We start from the raw sequence: 27,629 nt of genomic DNA on the forward strand, positions 1-27,629 counted from the left end.
CAAAGTTAGCTTAGATCACATCAAACCATGCAAGTTATTACCATTTGGGCCTCAATAGTGAAGTGGAGTGCAGCCTTCAAAGGGCGTATTTCTCTCTTCGCCAGGTGGACTGAAGATGAATCTTATCTGTTGGCTCCCGAGTTGGGCTTGGAGTTCAGGATGAAGGGCGATGTATGACTCCTGCAGTTTCCCCTAAAATTGGTACTGCCAGGAGTTCAAAGAGTTTCCCATGTCTTGACATAAATCGCTGTTAAGCCATCAAGAATGTCTATATTGGTGAGCATGTCTGTATGTGTGGTCCTGCATTTGAAGATGATTCCCCATCTTTTTTCATTCCTGCATCTCACCTTTGTGGTGTAATGTCCAAATCAGTTACCACCTGTCGAGTAGGAAATAGTTTACGGATCCTAAATCCATATTGGGGATCTGGTCGTCTATGCCATTTTTGACACTTGCGCATTGTCGTTGGTGGTTTCTGACTGCTGCAGCCCCATAATCACCCAAAATTTCCTCTGAAGTTCAGCAAACAACCTATCAGGCCCTGGGTGATGCAACTGATCATCACAATCCTTGATTATCTGTTTGGTAATTGGGTGACTTGAGTCGAAGACAACAAGATGTTCCTCTAATTGGCTAATCTGATGAAGACGCTCTTCAACGCAAATGAGTTTTGTAACGTCATCAAATTCAGGACTGAAGCACAGCAAGCAACTATATTTCGGCAAGGATTTACCTATTCTGAAACAGGACAATTTCTCTGGAAAGGAGTTGCTTTGGACTTGATGAAAGACTGCAAAACCTGCTGCTGGGGTGACCATAGTCACCCCATTAGCATGCCGGATGTAAATCCCAAAGTATACTTCATTTTTGTGAAACAGTCGAACGCGTAGCCTTTCAAAGTATACTCCATTTGATGTTGTGTGCGAATGTGGACGGTCAACACATGCGCTATAGAAAGCTTCATCCATGTCCAGTGACTGCTCTATATTCTCCTATAAGTTATGACCGATAACAAATGTTTTTGAACTCTTTTAAACCAAAGCTGAGCTGTCTCATACAGTCTCACTCACAAGTGCTTGTCAATGTGAGTGTCTGTTGTTGTTGCGGTCTCCGCTATTGTGTACTATTCTGATGACGAAATTCCCGTCACGCGAGGGACAGCGTACAGAGCGTGTACGCCTAAAAACTGAAGTATACTTTGGATTTAAACCTTCAGTAACTCCGGATAAGTTTGGTACTGCTGTAGATCTGGAGGGGATGGAAAGGAGACTTGTAGACACCAAAAGACCAGCTTTCTCAGTTCACTGTCTTGGTTAAAAGTTGACAATGGCAGCATATCTGGTGAGCTATTGGTGGGTTGTCTGAGAAATGTTGGACCTTTGTTCCATCTGCTTTCCCAGCCAATGTCACAGAGAGATTTTCTCTTTGTGATGTCATCTTCAGGGTTATCCTTTGACTGCAAATACCCCCAGGTATCAGAGTTCCTTGCTTTTTCCACTCTATTGCCTACAAACACTTTGAAATGACAAAAGTGTTGGGTAGCCAGGCAAGTACAATTGTGGAGTCAGACCACAGAGTTAATACTACTCTGAAATCGGGCAGCTACTGGCAGGTGGCTGATGACTGACTGATCATTGCAAACCTCATGAATTTAAGAGGCTCTGGAGTCTGCCAGTGAGATCTTTCTCTGTCTCACTTGAGGCAAAACTCTGTAGGCAGCTGTCAACATAAAAAGATTTCTCTACCGAGAACCATGTGTCTTCAGACTGTTATCCTGAAAATGCTTCTAACAGAGCAAATATTGCACAGCAAGGACCACACGTCGTTCCGAAGGTACTTGCCATTCATACAAAGCTGGAGCCTTGTCTCTCTAAAGATCTCTCCAAATAAATCTCAGTAGCAGTTTGTCATGACCTGATGGAACATTCCACGAATGTGGCTGCTAATGGCTATCAAATGTTCTTGGGCCTGGGAGCAAATTAACAGTTAAATGAAATTGAAAAAACAAAAAAAACAAAAAAGTAAAAAGCTAAATACAACCTTTTTCTTTTCATTTTGCTGCAGCAGATCATGTGGAATGCACTATCCAGAATGGAACACCTGTTCAGGAGTGAGTTCTGAGATGTAGCCTACTTGCTGTAGCCTGACAATCTCCTCTTGGTACGTGGCCACTTGATCCAAATTTCTTTGCAGTCGATACTCTATTCCTTTTAATTGGGGCAGGACAGCTTCTTTAGGTGCCTGGACGCGAGGCATAGCTTTGGCACGTAGAATTGGGGTGGCATTAAAGGGGGATACTTTTTACAAATGGATTCTAATTAATATTGGCAACAGGAAAAGATGTCACACTCCAGTGCTTCTGTTGTTGGCATATAAAATACCCATAAGACCAAATGTTAAAATATACCATCATCGTCCACGACACTGCAAACCTTCAGCTTTCAAGGTTTTATTCTTTGTATTGAGTCAAAAGGTCAATCAGTGATATTTAGACCTTCTGTGCGTCAAATACCTTTTCAGTATACAAACTAATAGGCCAGAGTTCAACAAACTTGAACTCTGGCTGAATGAAAGACAAAACTTCTAAGGACTGCTTGCATTTTGACTCTTCCATATTCATATGTGTGTGGCTGGAAATGAATGGAGCATAGTATCTAGTTTGACCGCACCTTTAGTCAGGGCAAACATCATATTGTAACCAGTGTTGGGAAAAGTTACTTTTAAAAATAATGCATTACAATATTGCATTACTCCCTAAAAAAAAAGTAACTAATTACGTTTTATAGTTACTTTTTTATGGAAAGTAATGTGTTACATAACTTGCATTATTTTTTAAATCTGGGCAGGGCTTGCTTGTTTGTTTTTAACATAAAAAGTTCTATTTTTGGCAAATGTAAAAGCCTTTCACACCAAAAGTGAAATGAATAAGACTCAGGCTGAAGGAAAAGTAAATTCACGTCTGTACAGTAGAACGCAGAAGAAAGTTCATGTTCACATTTATTCTAGTACTTCTGTAACATCTTACTCCCGCTTTCTCTCAACATGGGGACAGGAGACTTGTCAATCAATAAATGGGGAAAAAAAGTAACTGCCGCTACGTATTTGAAAAAGTAACTCAGAAATGTTACTGTAAATTAAAAAGTAATGCGTTACTTTACTAGTTACTTGGGGGGGGACAACACTGGTTGCAAATTTTGATGCTATTTCAGAATATCTTGAAACTATGTCTTTCCAAAGCACAAAACAACAACAACAACAGCAACAACAACAACACCACCACCAAAACTTCTTGAAACATGAATAATCTATCCTGACTAAGGTCCATAAATTCACCAAACAAACAAACAAAAATACAAAATACAAAAATGTTTAGTTCATATTGAATGCAATAAATATACCAAAAATACCAAATACTGTGTCATCTTGAGAATGATAATCTGACATCTTTAAGTGTGGCTTAAACAGACAGTTCACCCCAAAAATGGACACTCATTTTCTCACTCTCATGCTTTTCCAACCTGTACAACTTTCTTACTTCTGTGGAAAACTATTTTGAAGAAAATTAGTAACCTTGATTTCCAGTGCACTTGGGGAAAAAAAAAAACAAAAAAAAAACAAAAAAAAAACAATGAGACATGTCAAAATATCAGCTTTTATTCTCAAAGAATGAAGAAAAAAAGAAAAACAGTCATACAGCTTTGGAATCTCATGAGGGTATGATGTCAATATCAATTTTTGTCCATTAAGTGTCCAAGTAGCTTTTAGAGCCACTGTATATTACATAGAGTTCTATGAATGTTCTGTTAGATGGATAATCCCTTAAGGCAGTATTAACTCTTCAAATAAATAAATAAATAAATAAATAAATAATTAATAACCAGCAGCAGTGACCAATATGTCATTCGTCCTCATGAATGAACTATGAACAGAACATCACTGAACAGAACTGGGAACCACTGGATTTAGATTAATACATAACGGAACACATATATTAGAGTTAGATCAGGCCTGACATGGCCAGACAGCTCTGAGGAGCTCGCTCTGACTTATATCTCTCCTCCATTATCTCTCCTACGCACTTTTTTTGTGTGCGGTTATGTGGTTTGGTTTCATTAATGGGCTTTGTTTTTCCTGAGGTATTTTGAAAATGTGCTCTTATCTTTACTCAGTCTACTGGGTATGTTTTAATGTGTTTCGAGGCAGTCTGAAACCACAACTTTTTAAAAGGATGGCAATTTCTTTCTGTCAGACCATTTGATTTCATTGTCCTGACCCATTAAAAGAAAGAAAATTTTTTTAAAAAAGAACAAAAGAAAGGAATGGAAAAAAATGTTAAGGTGGTTGACTGGTCTCCCAGTCTGGACAAACTGGTTAGACTGCTCTGTTTTTCTAGGTTTAGAGAGGTTTTGCACACTTGTGTAAAAAGAGAAGTTTACAGTGTGGTAAAAATGTTCCTATTTAGGAATTTTCTAATAGTATTGAAACATCCCAATTTAAAATGAATGTTTTCCATTTTACTATATTTTGAAATGCATTTTATTTCTGTAATGGCAAAGCTCAATTTTAAGCAGCCTTTTCATCAGTCTTCAGTCTCACATGATTCTTCAAAAATCATTTGGTGCTCAAGAAACATTTATCATTACCATCAATGTGGAAAACAGAGCAGCTTAATGTTATTTGTGGGAATGGTGATAGATATGTATCTGGACACTTTCATGAATAAGTCCAAAGCAACATTTATTTGAAGTAGAAATATTTTGTAACATTAATAAAAAGAACACTAAAAAAAAAAAAAACACTAACCAACTTTTATACTTTCCATTACAAGTAAAAGTAATACAATTTAGAATGTTTTAAGTTGAATGGAAAACACTAATCACATGATAGTTAGCATCAGAAATTCCTTGTTTGACTTAAATGTATTAGAAAATGATTTTTTTTTTAAATATCAATTTCGTCATTTTACATTTTTCCAGCTTTATTTTTACTGATTTCCAGATCTTGAATCCCACATTTTTATGTGGACCCTGGGTCCCCACTGTACATAAATCTATCGTCACTCTAGGCCATTTGTTCACCACTGAAGGCGAAAGCGAGAGAGCAAAAAAGAGGAAGAGAGCGTGAATGAGTAAGAGAGGCAGAGAGAAAATGAGTGAGAGATTTTTTTATTTTTTTTTTTTTTGGAGGGCATGCTATTGGTGGAGGGCACAGGGCAAGTTATGCTCCAAAACTACCCTAACAGTCTGAACGATTTCCTGTATGCGTTCCCACGCTTCCAGAAAGTGAGAGGGGGAGAAAAAGAAACCCAGAGAAGTGAAAAGAAGGAGAGGAAGGGAGATACTACAGAGAGTGATATAGAGAGGAGAGAGGAAGTGTCATGTCTCCGTTTACAATTAACGGATGCACTGACGCCTTTCTGTTCCTCACTGATGACAACCAGCTGTCCCTGACAGAGAATGACAGCGCTGAGGAAACAAAAAAATTAAACGCAGAGAGCAAGGGGAGAAGAGAAAGATGTATGAGGAGTGGAAACAGACCCATGGGGAGAGCAAGACCAGTCAGAATAAGTCTGTGGGCTACACAGCGAACCAAAGAAGAGAAGCTAATGCAGCCTCAATCCCATCATTAGCCATTAGCTTCAGCACAGATGGACTCCTCATCCTGCTTTATCACAAACAAATTCTGCTAATTGAAGAATAGCGAAAGCAAGAGTGCTGTTACCCTCCAATCACAATCTGCCATTAAGGACAGCAATACCAATGTACACAATCCCACATCCTTTAGAGAACCACAAATTTACTCAAATCTGACCAGATGCATGTCTGATGGAGCTTTCCGATGCTAATGCTAATCTATTATTGATTCTTCATAATGGCATTGGTTTACACACGTTATGTAAAGCTTCCTTCTATTGGAAAAAGCCATTAGTTCAACATGTCATTGCTTAGCGAAAGCTAACCATCTTTATACGATACAATCACCACACTTTGTCTCTAATTCAGTTAGTTTTGTAATGTTGCTAGACGCTGTGCTCTTAAAACCATAAAATGGATGTTTAAACTTCAGCCAGTCAGCCAGTCAAAAACGATTTCTTTAAGCACCCAATAAAAACTATACAAGACACTTTGTCAATTCATTATTGATTTTTTTAAATAGCTACATTGGATAGAAGCACAGACCGATCTCTGTTGTCTTACTGCCAGGTTACTTAAACTGACACTCATTTTGTTTACACGTGCAGTTATATTCGAGCTGCTGTGTGTTTTAGCGTAGTTGAGCTACAGTTTGCATATGTATATCCAAGAACACAGGACAAAATGCTGAATATTTGAAAGATTAAATAGATGCTGGTCACATCTGTATTTTGAAGCAAGTTCACAACATCAAGGCCAACTGTAGTCTGACTGAGACAACTGTTATCCAATTGTGTCTGTTAGTCTGACAATTTGAAAAGAGTATTATTGGTTTAGTCTGACTGAAATCAGACTTTTAAAGTGCATGGAAAGCACTTATTGATAAAGCCACTCTCAACATAACAAACTTTCAATCTACTTCAGACCATATCAATTAGGGTTGGGTATCGTTAGAATATTATCAATTCCGATTCCGATTCCGCTTGTCGATTCTGATTCTTTTCGATTCCCAGTTTCGATTCCAATGAGAATAAAAGATAAATATCAAGCATATTTATTCTGTTTTTAGTTGCAGCTGAATACTATGAACAAAAATCAGCAGGCTACAAAGAAAAACAAGATTCACTTAAGAGCTGCTTGCAAAATAGACCTGCGTGATTCTGGATAAATTGGGTTGTTGCTGTTGTTTTTTTTAAAATGGAAGTTGTGGTTACGATTCTGAAGAAAAAAAAAAACATTAGAAAACTAAACAAAATCACAAGTAGGCCTATTTTAAAGTAAATGATTCAGTGATTCACTCAAGATTTACTTGGTTCATTACTGGATGAATCAGTGTTTTTGAATGAATGACCAAAAACAAATACATTATTAACAACCCCCTCTTCACCATCTATTGGCATAACAACGTAATCGATAAATCTTTAACATTATTTGGAATGTCTAATTAACTTTCAAATGGATGATTTACTCTATTTTGATCTCTACCGTACATATCAGAGTTTATATCCAGACTATGAACTTTTATCCCAGTACTTCTGTGATTATTTGAATGTTTGTAACACAGAAATAATGAACTGTGTAGTTGAAAAGACTGTGAAACAGTTTCATTCATATACATTATAGTGGCTCTCTCTAGGTCAGCAGCAGCACGAACGCAGATCACACTGGTCGTACGCTGCACAGAAGAAAGTTTGAGGAATCAAACAGATGAATCATTGTAATTTAGGAACAGAATCACGTTGGTATTTGAATCGTGTTTGTGATCTTTAACGATCTGTTCAATTAAAATGCTTTGTCATATTGGTGGTGACACATCTATTGCAACATGTTTAGCTTACCACAAACATTATAGGCTACTTTGCTTTTTCGACTTCTGATCGCAAGTGTAGCCATACCTTGGAGCGCTATGCGCTCAGATTAGCGAGCACGGTCCTGGCAGATCGCTAGGTCGGGTCCTAAAAAAGAAAAAATAAGAACCGCATACAGGAACCGATAGGCAGAATCAAAATTTTCATTTCACAAGAAGTATCCGATTCCTGACCTTAAGTATCCGGTTCTGGAATCTGAATCGATTTTCGATACCCAACCCTAATATCAACAATGAATGAATGAATGTATGTATGTATGTATGTATGTAACGACAATAGTACAAATACAGGACACTGGTACTGAGCAACCTGAAAAGCACTTGAAGAGACTCCAGCTGTGTCCTTTTTTTCTCATTTATGTTAAGAAAAGCCTACATTAAACTGGTTCATTGTATAGATCTCTTTGTATAATTATGCAATCTCTGAAATTTTTGAAGCAACCAATGTTTTGGTAAAATGGACTTTGATGGTGGGACAGATATCTTTCAGGTTATTAAAAATCTTTATTTGTGTTTAGACATGAGGGTGACAAAATTAATGACAATTTTCATTCTTGGTTGAACTAACCCCAAGTAATTCATATAGTTAATATATGTAATTTATATAGATAGATCATTTATTTGTCCTCAAAGAGGAAATTCATCTCCACAGAGGGTGCGTATATAACACAAAAACAACTGTACATTGCATATAAACTTTATAAACCACACATAAACCACACAACAAAAATAATATAAACCGTGTAACATATAATTATATGGTTTATATTAACATATTTACATACTTTTTTTGTTTGCCCACAAATCCATTCACTTAGAGGCCTGTCCTTTAAATTAACCTGTGATTACTTGTCTGACCTAAAGCACCAGAGAACTAGTCAGTAATACATTGGTAGGCTGAAAGTTCATTTCACTAACTAATGATTAATGTGTCAGACAGACATGACCAAAGTACCATTCAGGGAAAGTCTGTTCACTCAGCGGCCATATTAGCAACTCCTCCAGGCAGCTACTTCAGGCAAGCAAAATCAAAACTATCTACCTGAATTGAGCAATGCTGAAATCTCCAAAACTAAATGAACTGGTGTATAGTATACTTTATGGTGATAAACGGTAACAATTCAAAATGTCCCTGAATGACATTACATATTATATTTATTATATTATACTATTTTTTTCATCTATTTTCTATTGTGCATTTCTATTGTTTTATTATCATGGTGGTTTTAAGTACATTTTAAGGTAGGTAGCAGATTTTGGTAAATTTTAAGTAACTTGGTACATTATATCACTAGATGAAATACAGTTAGAAGTTGTAAATTATACAGGTACCCATATGCCAATTCCTGAAACAATGTCACTGTATTTTTACTGAGAATTTCTGGCAACCACAGAGGTCATTTTTTGTGTAAATTTACATAATATGCATTGTTATGTAGTTATTACATTTAATATATTTTTACAGCAATTTACAGCAATTTGATATAAAGTATATGCAACCGATTATATTATACAGTATTATATTATAAATATACATTACAGATAATAATTATTATCACATAAATATTGCATCTTCTCATTTCCAAGCCGCTCTGGATAAAAGTGTCTGGTAAGTGAATAAATGTAAATGTAAATGCAAATATTTATTCTAACATTGCCCTTTCTAATAGTAACATTTCTCTAGTATAATTTTACAATTGCTCTTTTAACATGAATTCAGTCTTGCAACAATTTGTTCAGGTTAGCATAGATTATGCAACATGTTTCCTGTGTTGTGTGAACACATATAAACTTGCATACCCAATGTGTTTGTTTGGTTTATAAGGAAGAACCGTAGTGCACTTTGATACACACACAGTTTTTTTTTCCTCTTTCTCCTTACTGTGACATGACCTTGCCTGTGAGTGAAAGTAAAGTGACTTTTTAATAATTTGGTGTTTGCTGTATTCTTACCTGTGTGAAGTAATGTGACAAGCCTGGACATGTGCCAGTGGACAATGGTGGAAATAAGAAAACTGAATCCTGCTATTCATGTCACTGCCTGTAGAGCTAAAGGCTATATGTGGAATCCAGTAACCACTAACCAGGTAATAGATTTGCCTTGAAAATAGGCCACACATGCTGAAAGCCCACAAACACGGTACACAAAATAACAGAGCATTGTGACAGACACGCACGCAAACCTGCCCTGTCAACCCAGAGGGCAGCACAGGGATACTGTGGCTCAGCCATACACAAACAACACAACAACAACAACAAAAAACAATCAGGAATACAGTGCATGGGTGTGTTTTCCTGCTCACAAAACCTGTTCTACCACAACGTTGTGTGAATACGCCTCTGCAAAATCAAGTTTCATTTCTTTTTTGTTCTTAAACGCTGATCAAGCTTGACTGCGCATGTGCTGGTGAGCCAGTAAGAACGCGCGTGTGCTCTACAACTTCATCAAACTTGTCAAAAAAAAAAAAAAAACAAAAGAAAAATGGAACTGAGAATGACATAAACTGGATTCATGGAAGTGAGGCTGACTTTTAACAACCTTTCAGTACTTAGAAGGAAAAGAAATAGAGTGTGTTTGATAATGGCATCATTAAATATAATAATAGCGACATTAAATATAAACGTGCCTGAATGTGCAAGCAAGTTACTGAAGAGATGAGATGAGGTGGCCTCTTTACTATTAACTGGAGAGGACAGGCTCCCCAGAGCCAATATTCCCTACGCCAAACAAGGTTACTGCCTTTCCTCCGGCAAAGATTGGCCTAGTGTCCTAATACCATATCGCAACTCATTCAGCACACCAATGCAACATCCACATCAATTCAAATACGCAGCAGAAAAATTACTCTCGGCTTCTTGCACCGAACTTTAGGAAGTAAACACATTAGCACCTTTGGCATATGAAGGAGTCTCCAAATAAAATACTCAGCTAGCAAAATAAACAATTGGTTTTGGCAACTGACGTGAATTTACAGCCGAGTTTATGTGAGTTTCACACACGCGCAAACACACACACACTGTGCTGTGTATCCTCAGACAGCAGAAAGTCCCTTCTCTAAATTCACTGGAACCATCTTGAGCTGCGTCCCCATACCACACATGCCACACTGATCAGTACAAGAGAAAAGAGGGAAAACAACATATCTAATAACTAGAGAGAGAGAGAGAGAGAGAGAGAGAGAGAGAGAGAGAGAGAGAGAGAGAGAGAGAGAGAGAGAGAGAGAGAGAGAGAGAGAGAGGATGGGAGGATGCCTTGATTGAATTTCACTGGCTAAAATTTAATTTGATTCATGAGCACTCACATGATAAGCCAGTAGCCCACATGGCAGGAGGAGAGAGGGGGGGACATACAGAAACAAAGAGATGACGCAAGCAGGACTGATAATAGATAGGGCAGAATTGACAGGACAGGTAAATTAAGTTACCATTAAAGACGGAGGGGTAAAAAAAGTGTGTAGTCATAAAACAAATCAATCATGTTTCTAAAGAGATTGAAAGTGATTGAAAGACATGAGTTTTTACTAAAAGTTTCAGTGGTCAGTCCATTGTATTTATGTATTAAATTCACCTCCTTGTATACCAATGCTAGGATTCACAAGTTTAATACTGAGAAAGTGTTATGGAACTTAACAGATGTTATTCTATGTAGGCTGGAATTAATTTTACACTGAAAAGCATTATCCTCCACTATTTTAATTATCCCATAAAGTGACAATACTGTAAAGACAGCAATCAGAACTGTGGCAAATCCTCATTAGCCATGTTTACCTTTAAGTTGCAGATTCAATTAATACAATTGATCTGAATATCGCAAATCAATTTAACTTTAATTAAAGCAGCATTTTAATCTTAGGTTTTCATGACACTAGGCTATTTAAAAGTTATCACATTAGTGTATCACTTACTTATCTCGTATCACTTATGTCTGAACCAGTACGTTAGAAGAAAAGTTCAGTCAAAATAAATATATAAATAAATAAATAAAGTAAAATTCTGTCAACATTTCCTCACCCTCATATCATTCCAAACCCATTAGACTTTTGCTCATCTTCAATACACAAATGAAGATATTTTTAATGAAACCAAAAAGATTTCTGTCCCTCCATTTAAAGTCCACGCAACCAAAAATTGACACTTAAAACTCGTAAAGACATTGTAAAACAATCCATATGAATCAAGCGGTTTAACTGAAGTTTTCTGAAGAGACATGATTGATTTATATGATGAATAGATTTAACTGAGGCTTTTAATTACATTAAACATTAAACATGGTAAATAAAAGCTTAAACATCCTTGACTTACGCAAATGTCTTTCTGAAAAAGAATTTCACCAGACAAAAGCTTCATAAACAAAAGCTTCATAAAAGCTACAATTTTGTTTTGAGTTATTACTATACGTATGAAAATGACTACGCCTATAAGGCTGCTTGGTTGCACAGACTTTCAATGGATGGACAATAATGAATATATTAAAAATATCTTTATTCAAGTTCAAAGATGAACAGAAATTCATACGAATTTGAGCGACATGGGGGTGGGTAATTGAGGACTTGAATGAACTCATTTAATTGAGATAACAATTATATACCTTAAAGCAAATGTAGGTGTTTTTACTATGATAATTTGGGAATTATGCTGAGGCAAAATAAAATCAATGGCCAAAATTCAAAGTTTAGGCAGAAAAAAGGAGAACATTTTAATCACTGGGGTTTAATCACATCTCTAGGTACCCTGTGTACCTATTAGTTATAAGCCTCCCGTCAAAAGTTTTTTGCCATATTTGAGGATAACTTTTTTAATAATATGGTAGAAATGGCATTGGTTTGAAGAGAGAAAAAGAAAATAACTGACCATGTTGGTCCCTCCAACCCAGTAGAGGAAGAATCCATCTGGGTCCACTTTAAGAGTGACAAGGATGGGTATGCTGCCGGCCTCCTGAACACACACACACAGTGAAAAAAGCAGTTAGGAAGATTTCAGAACATTCATACAGTTTCAATTCATACCAACAACATGAGTACTTCTATACAGAGAGAAGCAGAAAGTCCACCACTTAATGATTATGAACAGCATTTGCAACTGACATAAATGCTATTAAAGACTAATCACTGAAAAACAATGACACGGCTTAGAACATTTATTACGTAGAAATAATTGTTGTTAATTCAATTGCAACTTAATTAAACTGATACTATGGTAACCAAATCACAGTGGCAGCAATGCCAATATTGCACATCAGTGATGAAAATACAGCTAATAATAAGAAGAATGGCAGAGACATAACATAGGCATAAGGCTTTGAAAGTAAGTTTGATAAATAGGAAGTGCCCGGAATGGGTGGATGTTCCTGAGGGACTGGATGGTCCTGAGTGATTTGGAAGTTAATGTAATGACTGAAACCAAAACCTCAAAAGCCACAGAGAGAGATATTAGAGTAGTTTAATGCACAAGTCGCAGAAGCTGATAGCTTTCTGCGTATGACTGGAATTGCATATTACCAAAATAAACACTTATACTTCTTTTCAAGTATGTAGCATGTATACTACACACAGTACAGTTTACCATTCAAAAGTTTGGGCTTAGTAAGATTCTTTTCTTTTTTTAAGAAATAAATACTTTTATATAAGGATGCAAGAAATTCATCAATAAGACCTTTATAATTTCTATAAAATATTTCTATATCAATTAAACGTTGTTATTTTGAACTTTCATTCAAACGCATCAGTTTCCACAAAAAAAAAAAAAAAAAAAAATGAAGCAGCATCTCATTATGATACTGAATTATGTTTCTTTTATGTCTTACCAGTATCAAACTTTTGAGATGTAGTGTACATTTTTGGTAAGCATGGATGTCTAAATGTGACCCTGGACCACAAAACCAGTCTTAAGTCGCTGGGATATATTTGTAGGAATAGCCAAAAATACATTGTATGGGTCAAAATTATAGATTTTTTTTTTATGCCAAAAAACATTAGGAAATTAAGTAAAAATCATATTCCATGAAGATACTTAGTAAAATTCCTACTGTAAATATATCAAAACGTAATTTTTGTTTAGTAATATGCATTGCTAAGAACTTTATTTGGACAACTTTAAAGGCCATTTTCTCAGTATTTTGATTTTGTTGCACCTTCAAATTCCATATATTAAAATAGTTGTATCTCTGCCAAATATTGTGCTACATCATTGGAAAGGTTATTTATTCAGCTTTCAGACTGTGTATAAATCTCAATTTCGAAAAATTTACCCTTATGACTGGTTTTGTGGTCCTGGGTCACAAATGACTTGCTAAGTGTGCAGTTTACAAAACCTATTATGTAGAACAAACAAACCAGAAGCAATATTACCCATAACATCTTTGCAACATCTTTAATTATTAAATGTCTCATTTATTGACTAGCCAAAAGTTATAGTTTTTTTTTTTTTTTTCATAAAATAAAATTGGATTAAAAATTAATAAAATGAGATACATACACTTAAAATACTGTTTCAAATATTATTTCAAGTAATAAGCAGTACATACTGTGCATACACATTTCATATTGATCATAGACATCTGTTTCTAGTAACACGAAAACGGTGTTAACTCTTATCTTAGTCCTCAAGAGAATAAAATCAAAACTATTTGCATGCGCATGTTTTTATGTTCTACCTAAAATTCTTCAGTTATTTACAGAAACATTTTTAAAGAAACCTACATCAGGGTACTTAATCTGATGTGTTTGGACAATCAGTTAAAAGCTCTTATCTGTATGTGTTAGAGGTGAAGAAGAAATAACATTCGGCTGCTGAGCTATAGAGGCAGTCTTGTGGAATGTTTGCATATGATTAAATTAATCTGGGAGCACAGATTTACTTTACAACTTCTCTGAAAAACTCCACCCAGTGCAGGGAGATATAAAAACTCACACACAAACATGCACAACAACTGTCTCTAAACACAATCACATATATTTGCATGCTGACTGCTTTAATGTTTGCATAAAGAAATATTCTAGTGTTGTCATCCTACTGCTGAATCAGCTTTATTTAAAAAGCACCGTTTCTTCTCTGTGTGCACGGACCTCTCAAAGACAGCATGTGAGCTGATTATAATATAAAAGACAAAGTTATATATATATAAAAAAGGATAAACAGCATATGAGAGAGACAAAGAGAGTAGCGGACCTTGGTCAGGGTAAACAACATATTTCATCTGACATGAATTAAAACAAGGCTATGAAGGATAAAAGTTCAGTGCGTTCAACAGGTCGTACATTCTTAAAGGGAGAGTTCACCCAAAAATGAAAATTCTATAATTAATTTCTCACTCTTGTGTTGTTCTAAAACGCTTAAGATTTTCGTTCATCTTCGGAACAAAGATTAAGATATTTGTAATAAAATCTGAGTGGTTTGTGTCCCTCCACTAACAGGCTACTCAGCTACCACAAAGCCTAGAAAGGTAGTAAAAACATCACTGAAGTAGTCCATATGACTGGAGTGCTTTAACCTCAATTTTTATGAGGTGATAGGAATGCTTTTTGTAAAATGTTTTTGTATACAGTGGAAGTCAATGGTCACCAAAAGTGTTTGTTTACCACTATTCTTCAAAATATATTTTATGTTCTAGCAGAAGACATTAAAAACACAGGTTTGGAATGACATGAAAGGAAGTAAATGATGACAGATTTTTCATTTGTGAGTGGACTAACCTTTAAGGTCCTAGGTTACTAATCTCCACAAACAGAAGTTTTTAATGCACTGGTAGTAATTTTGGAAAGACAAAACAGGGTAAACAACTTGATAACTTGGTAATTACAACTGGAATGAACTGTACAAAGTGTGCGAGTGTGAGTCAAATTAAATATGGCTTTGACCCTGACTAATGTTGACCATGAAGAAGGACCTTTCTATTTAGTGAAATTTTATTTCATGAACCAGCCATCTGTGGGTGTGTGAAGGGGAGGGAAGTGACCTTTACCCTGTCTCATTAGTCTCATTAGTGTGTGTGTACAGGCTTATAAAAACCTGTCAAGTTTCTCTGACTACCAATGTCAAACCCTCATGATTTGACATATACAAACATTAACACTCACACAAAACCAAAATATTATATATACACACACACACACACACGGAAGTACACAACTTTATATAATATATTTATTTTATAAAGTTGAGCCAAATTACAACTTCATCATCATGTGCATAGTTGACATTTCTGCATGTCAGAGGACTCAAAATGGTTATCCAAGTAAACTATTAAAGTGAACTGAAGCTTGTGGCCTGCACACAACAACAATGCACGCATTCTCTCAGACAGAAGCACACAAAGCTAATGCATCAACAATGTCAGTTATTTCAGTGGGTGAGTGGCCTGCTCTTTTGGCTCTTGGGTGTATTTGGCTTCCAGTATTTACATGCTTTTATAGCTCTTACATAATGCACATACATACACACTACAACATGACTGACTTTAACACCTCAAAGTCTGGGAATGCAGATAGACAGTGGACAGAGGGGGAAAAAAAAAGAAAGAAAAAGATTTTACAGTAAAAATCTGCATAATCAAAGCTACCACTAATAAACCAGGGTTTTGTTTGTCAGCATGTAAATTTTATGTGCCGCCTTGTCAGAATGTGGCTATTTATGTCAAGACTTCACCTTTGGACTCAACAGATTAGCAGGGCATGGACACATGTACATACAGGTAAGTAATGGGTAAAGCCAGTCACTCATTATTACTAAATAGACCCTGACGGCAGGAAGTGGGGTCATGCATTACCCTGAGGGGGTTTACTATGCGATAATGTCCACCTGACTGTATGCTATACCGCTTATTACAAGGTTACTCTCCCAAATGAATAAACAGAAAGTATATACCGATTTGTGTAGAAACTTCTTTATCTTATTTGTAGATTTGATTAAAGGTTTAATTAGGAATAATACTCGCAAATATACATGACTTAAATAATAGATATGACTTGTCGGTCACACTTTATTTTAAGGTCCAATTCTTGCCATTAACAAACCATTTACTACGACTTTTGCCTCAAACTCCTAATTTGCAGCTTTTATTAACAGGAAAAAAAAAATGTTTAGGTACTGGATAGGATTAGGGATGTAGGAAATGGTCATGCAGAATATGTGCTTTACAAGCACTAATAAATAGCCAATATGTTAATAATAGGTACGCTAATAAGCAACTAATTAATAGTGAGAATTGTTCCTTTTATTAAAGCGTTACCAACTTGTCTAGCATAATTAAAATGGATACGAGCTATATATATTAATACAATAAAATGCACAAGTCTTTATGGCCTGTTCACACCAACTGTTTGGCATGAAACCAGTTTGAAGGCAGTTTGTCTGTGTGGGGTTTTTAAAACAACACTAAATTCAAAAGAGGCAATGAAAGACAGTTTCAAATTCTTCTGCTAATCACTGTCACTCAGAAAAATACTCTTCGTGAGCGCCACCAAGTTATGATAGATGTATGTAACAACAGTGGCTCTGGGCATGTGACCAAAAGTGCAAATCTTATTGGCTTTCCAGTTTTCTTTGCAGTATGTCTGAAAAGAAATTAGAACACCTCTCCTTAAAAAAAAAGAAAAAAAAAAAAAAGAAAAACAACACCACTGCATTAACAACATGCAAATGTTTGTGCATGAACAGACATAACCATTTAATCAAAATAAAAGGTATAATGACACAAAATTTTCACACCAACATTTGTCTCAGTGTCAAGTCTTTATGAAGCACGTTTATGGCCTCGTTTACACGGTCAGTAAAATGTGACCCAATTCCGATTTTTTCCTCATATGTGACACAGATCAGATGTGTTCTATGAAAGGTAAACAGGTTTAATGACGTTATATTATTCTCAGGAGGAAGCACGTGTGGAGGCGGTAAATGACAACATCATGGTGACGCTTGGCAATCTTAGCATATATCGCAGAGCTAGCATCAAGCATGTTTCGCGTTCGTTTATCTTGGCTAGTGTGTGGTGCAAGAACCCCACTTTAAAGAGGACCTATTATGCAAAAATCACTTTTATAAGGTGTTTGAACACAGCTGTGTGGCCGCAGTGTGTGAAAACAACCAGCCAATAATGGTAAAAATCCACCCACTCATTTTTTTATAAACCTAATAAATCATAAATAGTCTCTCTGAACAAGCTATTCCAGATTTCTTCCTACAAACACTGATTTTTGAAGCGCCTGCCTTTTCTGAAAAGGGGGGCGGGAGGACAAGCTCATTTGCATTTAAAGGGACAAACACAAAAACGGCACATTCTGGCTCATACCCTAAAAGTGACCATTTTAACAAGCTATATGAAATTATATGTGAGTATTTTGGGCTAAAACTTCACATACACACTCTGGGAACAGCAGAGACGTAATTTACATCTTGTAAAAAGGGACATAATAGATCACCTTTAAGCATGCGCAATGTTTCAGATGGTACGGCAAGTGTAAACACATGAATCGGATATGGGTCTCAATTGAAAGAACGTGTAAACGGATGGATATAGGAAACAAATCAGAACTGGCCATCAAGACCTGCAGTGTAAACAAGGCCTATGATACTTTCTTCATTCGCTAACTGAATCAAAAAGAGCGACAAGCAGAGTCTTCCCAGTCTGTTCAAAAAAAAGAACGAAAGCCATACAGAGTTCAGACTGGAACAACATGAGTGAGTAAACGATGACAAGTTTTATTTATTTATTTATTAGGGCAAATTATCCCTTTCAGCAAATTTACCAAGAGGGATAAAAAAAAAAAAAAATAACCACAAAAAGAAAAAAAAAGGTATGACAAGGAGTGAGAAGAAAATGCCAAAGATCTCCCAGGATAAGGTAAATTAAGAAAGAGGGAAGGAAGGAAGAAGGGAGACATTTTCTAAAGCACTATAAAGGCTGATTTACAGCAACCTTTCATAAGAGTGAATGTCTTGATCTAAATTACACAGACACAAAAAGGTCTCCTTCCTGAATGAGAGGGTGAAACAGAAGGAGAGGAAGGGCTGGAGGGGGCGAGCAGAGGTCAAACACACCCATATGTGAACTGTGGGTCATCGACTCCAACACAAGTTCTGTTTGAGTGTGCAGCAACGCCTCTGTTCTTCACGTTCCTCTTCGGCCTCTGTTTTCTCCTTGCTAAAAGTGTGCGGAGGCTTGTTTTGCAGTGAGGTGAGACTCCATTAGCAGTGTAGTAAGAGTCAACAAACGCAAATACAGCTACAGTGGGCCACCTGGATAAGTGTTCCCCTCTTAGCCCTTTCCAGGAAACTGTTCATAGACAACTCTTATCCTAAATAATCAGCACAGGTGACTGAAAAGCTCCTGGATGCATGCATTTTCTTGTATTTTTGCTGCTTCTGGCAGCACAACAAAATAACATGCTGACACGTATAAGATGGTATGAGGCCGGTCGGGTTTTGCATGTTGCAAACCACATCAACCCCTTGCATTGTGTGTCTGTGTGCACCAAAGGCGTTTCTTCCTGAAAAGGCAGGGAGGCAGTGCCTTTACAACTAATGTCAGATGAAAAATAATCAACAGCACAAAAAAGCCTAAACAAATATTACAAAATATGAGATCAAAGCATGTTCTTCTAAAGCTATATTGTCCTTGAGTGACACTGGCCGATCACGTTTCAGACAGAAACAAATCTGTCTTTTGCCTCCTTTGAGATAAGTGCATTCTCAATGAGGTCCACAAGTGGGCCTCCATGCAGCTGTGATTGGCTGATTACCTATTACATTTGCAACAGGTCCGCAAAACACCTAGGATTGGTGAAAAGGGATGTTTAATTATAAGGTAAATCTACTCAGCTCATCCATTCTGACACTATGAGCCTTGACATGCTCTTTGTACAGTATGTGTGTTGATTAATGTTTATATGTAAATAAAAGCCTAAAATAAAACTGTTTATATATATATATATATATATATATATATATAGACTTGAACTAAACTGCTCAATTCATATGGATTACTTTTACAATGTCTTGTCTATGAACATTTTTACTCCTTACAGTTTAGGTGTACATTTTTGTTTTAGTTATTTGTTTGTAGTGTCATATAAATGTGGTTCCATATGCTTTTAATCTGTGTAAACATTAAATTGAAATGGAACATAAATTTAAATTGAATTAAAATGCTAAACTCAGAAGACTTTGCCATTGGTATGCATGCACATGTGTTCTGACGTGGTGTGTGAGCTTTCGTGTGACAAACACTGGATAGATGTGTGAGGAATGAAGAAATGAGAATGGGAGGAGAACATGATCAGTTTAGTGGGAGGACAAGCAAAAAATGAAATGAAAAACATAAGGAGGAAATGAATAAGGGAAAAAAATTGAACTTATATGTGGCACTTACATGTGAAAGCAGCCTAGCATACAAAGTCTAAATGTAGTAAAGTATGCTTACAAGTGTTACACATGCAAGCATACTACATTATGGTATGTGCTTACAAGTGTAAAAGTAGAATGATGCAAGAGTGTTATGGCTGGTTGCCAGGACGTTGCTATGCGATTTCTGGGTGTTCTGAGTAGTTTTAGCACGTTTCTAGGTGGTTGGTAATGTATGTTCGATTCTACATCCCCTCCAGAAGCCTGTGGTCAGTAAGTGAGCGGCGCCTCACGGTACCACCATAGAGAGACAACGAGATCACTTTCCAGAACATTTTCATTCACTGTTTCTGGCTAATGGAATGATCTTTCTAACCATATCCGGAGAGCCGAATTCCTGACAATACTCAAAAAACAACAGAAATCTCTTCCATGAGCACTTAATCTGTTGAAAAAGAAACACACATACACACACACTTCTTTTTCTATTCTTTCTTCTAGCTGGTAGTACTGTAAACAATGTTTAAAACTTTGAAACTTTGTATTGCTAGCACTTGTGTCAATACCTCCTTATAAAAAAAAAAAAAAAAAAAAAAAAAAAAAATCACTTTGTTTACACTGTTGTATTCCTAATTTCTACGTTTATTTGGTTAGGAGTCTGCTAAATGAATAAATGTAAATTCTTTGGTGTTCTAGTTGGTTTCTCACTGGCTCAAGTAAAAGCAAACCAAAAAAAATGGAACACAGCATAGCATACATTCTTCAACAGGTGTGTGTTTGCTAAATGTTTTGTTAAAACATGCCTTCAGCTAAAAAAAAAATTACCAAAGAAATTACCAGCACCGCTCAACATGTTTAGATTTATTCTGTATATATCCAGAAAATGTAGAATATATGTAAAATATATTTCCAGAAAAAGTGACCAAAAAAACCTTTCACAGTTGATCACGAGTCTCTACACACAAAAGCACACTGCCTTACTTAGGGAAGCATCAAAACGTAAACAACATTAATATTACATTATGTGGAGCAATTCCCTTCACAAGATGTGCCAAGCTCTTGTGTACACATGCGCACCAGACATGACTAAACATGCACAACTCCCTTCTTCCTCAAAGTCAAACAGTCTCTTAAACACACATACATACATACACAAATCACACAGCTTGTGTCACACTTGATATAAAACAATATTATTTAACTTGTGGGTGTAATAGTGTGAGATTTCCAGATTTACCACACCACAAACAAACAGGCGTACGTTTTGCGCCTGCGAAACAGCACGGTTAGCATGAGTACATGACGAAGGACGAGAAAGGGGAGGGAAGACAAAAGTGGAGAGAGACTGACAAGTGAGGAGCCAGCAAGTGCGCCATCAGGAACAGAAGTAGACTCTAGTGTTTGTCAGTCATTCTGTCTATTTACTGTGATTTTGTCCTCTCTGCCTACATGGTCTCTAATTTCTCTGTGCCTCAGCATGCATGGCGTCACTTCTCAATATTTTCCTCCATGTTATCTCCTTGTTTGGCCTCAGTGTATGAAACCTCTCTCCGCTCACGCACAGTTCACCCTCCCTCCTTCCCTCTCAGAATTATCCTCCTACACCAGCCAATCCTTCACTCAGTCACCCTGTGCATCCAAGTCGTTGTTGTTTTTCTGCTCCATTGAGAGAAATGCTTGCCTAGTTGCTTGCAGTTCACACAGTTAATCACAAACCCTAAATACTTCCTGTGGAATTCCCTTGGAGAGAAAAAGATGAATATTATAGTCCCTGTGAATCCTCTGTCAGATTGGTTTGTTTAGACAGAGGGTATGCTCATTCCAAACTGTCCTTACTGGGTTTGGACAGCATTTATATTCCCGCTCAAAAAAAAAAAAAAAAAAAAAAAAAGTTATGCAAGTTATGCAAGACAGCTACATCTGTCTATCTCTCTCTCTCTCTTTCACACACGCACCCAAGCAGGATTTGTCACCGTTTCTTATGTTTGACGGTGTCTACCTTCTCATGGCTCCAAACTATTCCCAGAACTACAACCCTCGGTGCTCGCTTTCACCCCACACACCAAGCGGAAGACTGAGGATAAATTTGCAAGTCAAAGTTCACAGCTAGCTTATGTGCTCAGGGGCATCAGTACTACAACACTGTCTTCACTAATTATCCATCTTGAAATAAAAAAAAAAAAAAGTTACTCAATGTTTTGCGAGTGAACAATTCATTTAAACAGAAAATGTTTATAAGAGAGATGTGGCAATTGTACATACTATAGTTCAAAAGTTTGGGGCTGGTAAGATTTATTTTTTAAATGTTAAAAAAGTCTCTTATGCTTACCAAGGTTACTTAAAGGTATTTAATCAAAAATACTGTAAAATAAAAATATAAAATACATTTTATTGTTTTTTTTTATTTATTTTATTTTACTTCACTAATTTAATACATTTCATTTTTTTATTATGATTAAAAACTGTTTGGCAACCATGATTTTCAGGAGAAGCTTAAAATAACAGAATTTATTAGAAATACACATTTCATAATATTAAAAAAGCCTTTACTATGACTTAAGACCAATTTAATGTACTCTTGCTGAAAGAAAATATTAAAGGAGTAGTTCACTTCCAGAACAAAAACGTACAGATAATGTACTCACTAGGGATGTCACAATGCTCAATATAATATCGAACCGTTCGGTAAGACATCCACGATTCAATACGTGCTTGTGAATTGCGGTTTTTTGGTTTTGCATTTAAATAACTTCCTTGTTTTATTTCTCTCAGAATCTGCTGTATGTGTGCCCGCGATTTCACGTGCTGAAATGAGGAAACGCTTCCCCGCTTATATTTGAAAAAGCAACACACACAGAGCATCTTCCATTCTAATGATAAGCCTTTCTAAACCTGTTGTCCAACAAAAGAGTTATAAAAACAAAAGTTATAAAAAACTTGTTTATAATTCACAACATCAGTCGAGTGTTTGAAATAACTTCCTTATGTGATCTGATCTGGATTCTTATCACAGAATGAGGCAGACAATAAATTCTATACTCATATTCTATGTATGTCAATTAGCAATGGCTTATGAAAATACAAGAGATGGCTTGAAGAACACAGATAAACCATACATTATTTCAGACGAGTGTTTGTTGTCCTTACATTTTATCATTCAAAACGTTTAACGTTATATCTTGTTTTTAACCAGTTACAGCAATAGCGATGCTATTGTTTAGAGCCCTTTTAAGCTGCATTTAAACTGCATTTTGGACGTTCAAACTTGAGGGCACCATTAAAGTCCACTATATGGAGATCATTTCTGAAATGTTTTCCTCAAAAAACATAATTTCTTTAAAACTGAAGAAAGAAAGGCATGATCATCTTGGATGACAATGGGGTGAGTACATTATCTGTAAATTTTTGTTCTGGAAGTGAACTACTCTAGCTTTGAAAGATAGTGTATATAAATAGGAAAAATCCTAACACTAAATATGGCTGTCAATAATCACTCAGCATTGCAGTTATAGGAAGTTGCATTTAAAAGAGCCAATCACCTGTTTGTTTATGCTGTGACATACATACAGGTATGCATTAAATAGACTAATTTGAGCGACTGGAGCTATACTTGCGTGACTAGAAATAGCTCCCAGGGACATTACAAATATAGTCAGTGAGCAAAATGACAATTTACAGGGACTTTGATTTAAAGTCATTGCTTTTAAACAACATTCTAAGTGTCTAATGCTTTTAATTACATCACTGTGTTAAGTTGCTCAGTTGATCAGTCAGCAGAGGAGTGACAACCGTATTTAGCTGCAGTGTGTATGTAGGCAGAGAGGCAGATAAAGGAGATTAAGTTTAACTGCAGTCCATTCCATGATCAACTGGGATCTTATCCAAGTCAGCTTTCAATCCTAGACTAGCCAAGTTTTGGGAAATGGTTCATTGAATGTTTAAATGTGCACTAGAGCATTACGTCTTACTGTCTGACTCGCACTGGTTCATTCTGAGAATTAGATAATGTATTATAGATCATTAGATCACATCAGTTGCCACAATGTTTGACTGCAGTTTCCTTCAGAGAGAAGGAGAGATTAACAGCACACAAACAGGAGGGTGGTAAAGAGGCAGAGATGAAACGAAAGAGACTGTTGCATCAACCTCTTCCACGCTGAAGTCTGACATTCAGCACCATGTGAAACCGAGCCCTGTGCGGTTTCATTTCCTCAGTGCACATCATCAGTGACACAACTGGACAGTCACAGCATTAGAAGCATGCAAGGCGTGACAGGGACTCAAACACACAGCAGACTGTTACTTCACAAACAAAAAAGCCTTATTATCGCTAAAAGAGTTCAGGCCCTGACATGACATAAATATGTATTGTGAGTTTACCTGCACAGATTAAAAGCTTTTATCCACGTCTGTGTTACTTCAAGTGCATTATGACAACAGAAACAGTATGTGACTTACACCTTTCATCTTAGAGATATAGAGCTAAAACATAACACTGTTTTTCCCCCTTACGTAACTTAATAGCATTTACCTGTAATCTTTGAAAACCATTAAAAATCCACCTATTTTTGATTACAGTACAATGGGTTTAATAAGCCTCTTAAGGAAAATGTTTTTATTGGACAAAAGTGTATCATGATTTTAAAAAATATATGTATTATATTGTTATTTTACATTTTATATATTCAGAAACACAATTTGAATAACAGGAAATGTTAAATAACTTTGGGACAAAATGTCCTGGTTAGTTTCTTCACTTTTGGAATTTCATAATCTCATACTTTATTACAACTTCTGTGTTATTCTGTTGTTATTTAATTAGCAGTGTAGCATAATGCTACAATTAAAAAAAAAAAAAACAAAAAACAAAAAAAACACAAACAAATTTCCATTTTGATTGTATCATGGCACCACTTTGCACACTCAATGCAACAAAAATTATTTGTCCCCACTTATGCAAAATTATTTGTTACGGTAACTATAGGTGCTACAGGTGCTATCTGCTAACAAGTAGCATTTTAAAAGAAAATTATACCTTTAACCTTTAAATTGTCTTTAGACCCATACCATTATAAACAACAATATGAGTGATGGGCTAAATGTGGTGTGAAAAATAAATAAATAAATAAATAAACTTCTGGGTCATATAGGTAAGTAAATAAATAAACAATCAAACAAACACCTGGATTTCATTCAGATATTCTTGACAAATGATGGAGTATTTATAGCACATTGTATACCAAAAATGGGTCAAAAATTACCTATACTGCCTAGACAATAGAAGGTTAAACTGCTTTTCTGGCAGATGGACTATTATGTCCTTAACTATAGCTATGACCTCAGTTAGAATATAATAAGACCCCATTACAGTTAAATACAGCTAGTTATTTATTTATGGATGCCTCTAAAGACATAGACTCATCTGTCAATGAATGCACTAAGACACACTCTCCAAATGAAATGCTCTTTTCTATGTACAATGGTTTAGAACAGGTCTGTAATATTGAAGGTTCACGACAGCCTCTCTTTCTCTCTCTCTCTCTCACACACACACACACACACACATACACACACACACCTGGAGCATGCCTAAGTAGAGCCAACCCAATACAAACCACTCAGCATTTATGGGCTGCTTAAGTTAATTATTAATGACTTCTAAGACATGAAATGCATGAAGTTGTACAGGGCACTTTCTCCTTACTGAATGCTGCTCCTATCAAAAGGTGTTGGCTCTTTGAGCTCCAGTTAAGAGCAGTGGGGAACAGCTAAAGCAGTGCTCAGTGATTTGATCAAATAATGGAAAAGACGCAAAAATTTTCTCCCCCCCTAATCCTTCAACATAATTACAACTGTAATGGCTATCCAATGTGAGATTTGAAACATGATCCGTACACACACACACAGGGCCTTGTTGCCAGGAGAGCAACTACGCGGAAGAATTCAGAGGAGATGGTGATTTCTTGTAAACATATGGGTTTATGTTGCCATTAACCCTTTAGAAGAAATCCTCTAGGGGGAATTATTTTTTTTCTGTTTTCAGTGAATAACATTCTTGAACTTATTTCATTCTGACACTGATAATGAAATCACTGCAGTCCTAAAGTGACATTTTAGAGTTGTTTACAAAAAATGGGCACATATGAAGAAAAACAAAAATTTTTCATAAGAAAAATTCATTTATCTTGTTCCAGTGTATTATTAACTTATTCATTTATTCTAACTGCCTTCATATGAGCAGTAGTTATGTGCTCCTCAAACTGTCCCGAAAAGGGACATCTTGCATTGATCTCTATCAGTGGGACGCGGATAACTTAATAATCTAGATACATTTTGGAAGTCTACCTTCATGTAACATACCTAAATCAACTCATGATATCATTAATACATGCTCCAAGACCTGAAATGGGTAAGCATATGTTATTATTTTATATATAGCCACTTCAAACGAACTTTATGCATGTGCTGTTGATCTGTGTTACTTCTAAATGACTGACAGAATGTAACATTACCTGTTGGTTCAGGTTTTTAAAAGTGTGCTATGTTTAAAATGACTTATATTTCTATATATTTCTGATATTATGTTAACCTCTTAATATCACTAACCTAATCCATAACCATTTCCTAACATTAACATAATATTGTGCGGATGCTTTTAAACATCTCTTCTTCCTTCAATGTCAAAAAGTTTAAAAGACCCAAATAACAATGTGGTTTCCTGTCTAATGGCACTGAGGATGGGGTTTGACAATCCTGGACCAGAAAATGGTCCTGATCCAGTGTTTCTTGTCTGGCACTAAACTGGTCTACAGATCAGTTGAGAAACTGTATTAAAAGGGTTAAACTCAGCTCCATATGCAACACGACTCATTAATTTTATGATCACATTTGGCACACTTTAAGACAAACTGTGTTTTTCTTAGTAGATAACAATGTTTAGATTGCAAGTAGAACAACTTGAAAGTCTTTCGAACATCAATGTATGAAGAAAAAAACAGCAAACAAAACACAAGTTGAGTGTTATAAACATGAGACCCAAAAAGAACTCGAGATCTCCTGGAAGAGTGTTGAACTTCAGATCCTGGGTGTCAGATGTTCCCCTGTAAATTACTTCAACATGTAACACTAGTCGACTATCACGCCACATAAAATCACAGACAAGCGCACGGACTATATCTTCTTACCTCGTCCCATTTGATAAACTTGCTCCCCCGTTTGAGCACCTCATGGACAGACACCGGTTTGAGTTGCAACGCGTGTACTCCCGGTTTCGCCCCGGCCATGACTGCTGAGTCGACGGGTGGCGACGCCTCTGCTTCTCGGTTTGAAGTCTCTGACCTTCAGTGGACAGAACCAGAGCCCGACCCAACGCCTCGAGTCCGGCTGGCTCAACGCACGCGGGCGCGACTGTCACACATTCACGAGCGAGCGCAGTTTAAGACTTCAGCGATTGTTTATTCATCAAAGCGCTTATCACGGCAAGGACTTGATATGATATTTTCCTTCCTGTCCGTCCATCCGCTCGGTAATGATGAGATCCCAGTTCAGGAGAAACTTTCACTTGACTTTGGTCCTCGCTGGAATTTGCTCCTCTTTTCCTTCATGTTTTCTCCGAACTAAATGGGAGCGCGAGAAGGACAGGGAAAGAGAGAGAGAGAGAGCGAGCGAGAGAGAGAGAGACGGGGGGAGTAAGGAAGTGAAGGAAGAAAAAGCGAACAGACGAGGGAGTGTTTTTCTTTTCTTTTTCTTCTGTCTTTCCGTTGTCATTCCAGTATTTAGAAGCATGTGCTGCT

General features: G+C 36.4%; 1 protein-coding gene across 1 annotated transcript in view; it reads right to left on the reverse strand.

The window, feature by feature from the left end:
* Positions 1-27,629, reverse strand: part of plcb3 (phospholipase C, beta 3 (phosphatidylinositol-specific)) — a 59,074-nt gene extending 31,445 nt beyond the window's left edge. The window contains 2 exon segments of the mRNA XM_051114717.1: positions 12,352-12,435; positions 27,021-27,629. Of these exon segments, the coding sequence (XP_050970674.1) occupies positions 12,352-12,435; positions 27,021-27,119 (183 nt within the window). The 5' untranslated portion in view covers positions 27,120-27,629.

This window comes from Labeo rohita, chromosome 7 (genome assembly GCF_022985175.1).
Source record: "Labeo rohita strain BAU-BD-2019 chromosome 7, IGBB_LRoh.1.0, whole genome shotgun sequence".
NCBI classification, from domain to species: domain Eukaryota; kingdom Metazoa; phylum Chordata; class Actinopteri; order Cypriniformes; family Cyprinidae; genus Labeo; species Labeo rohita.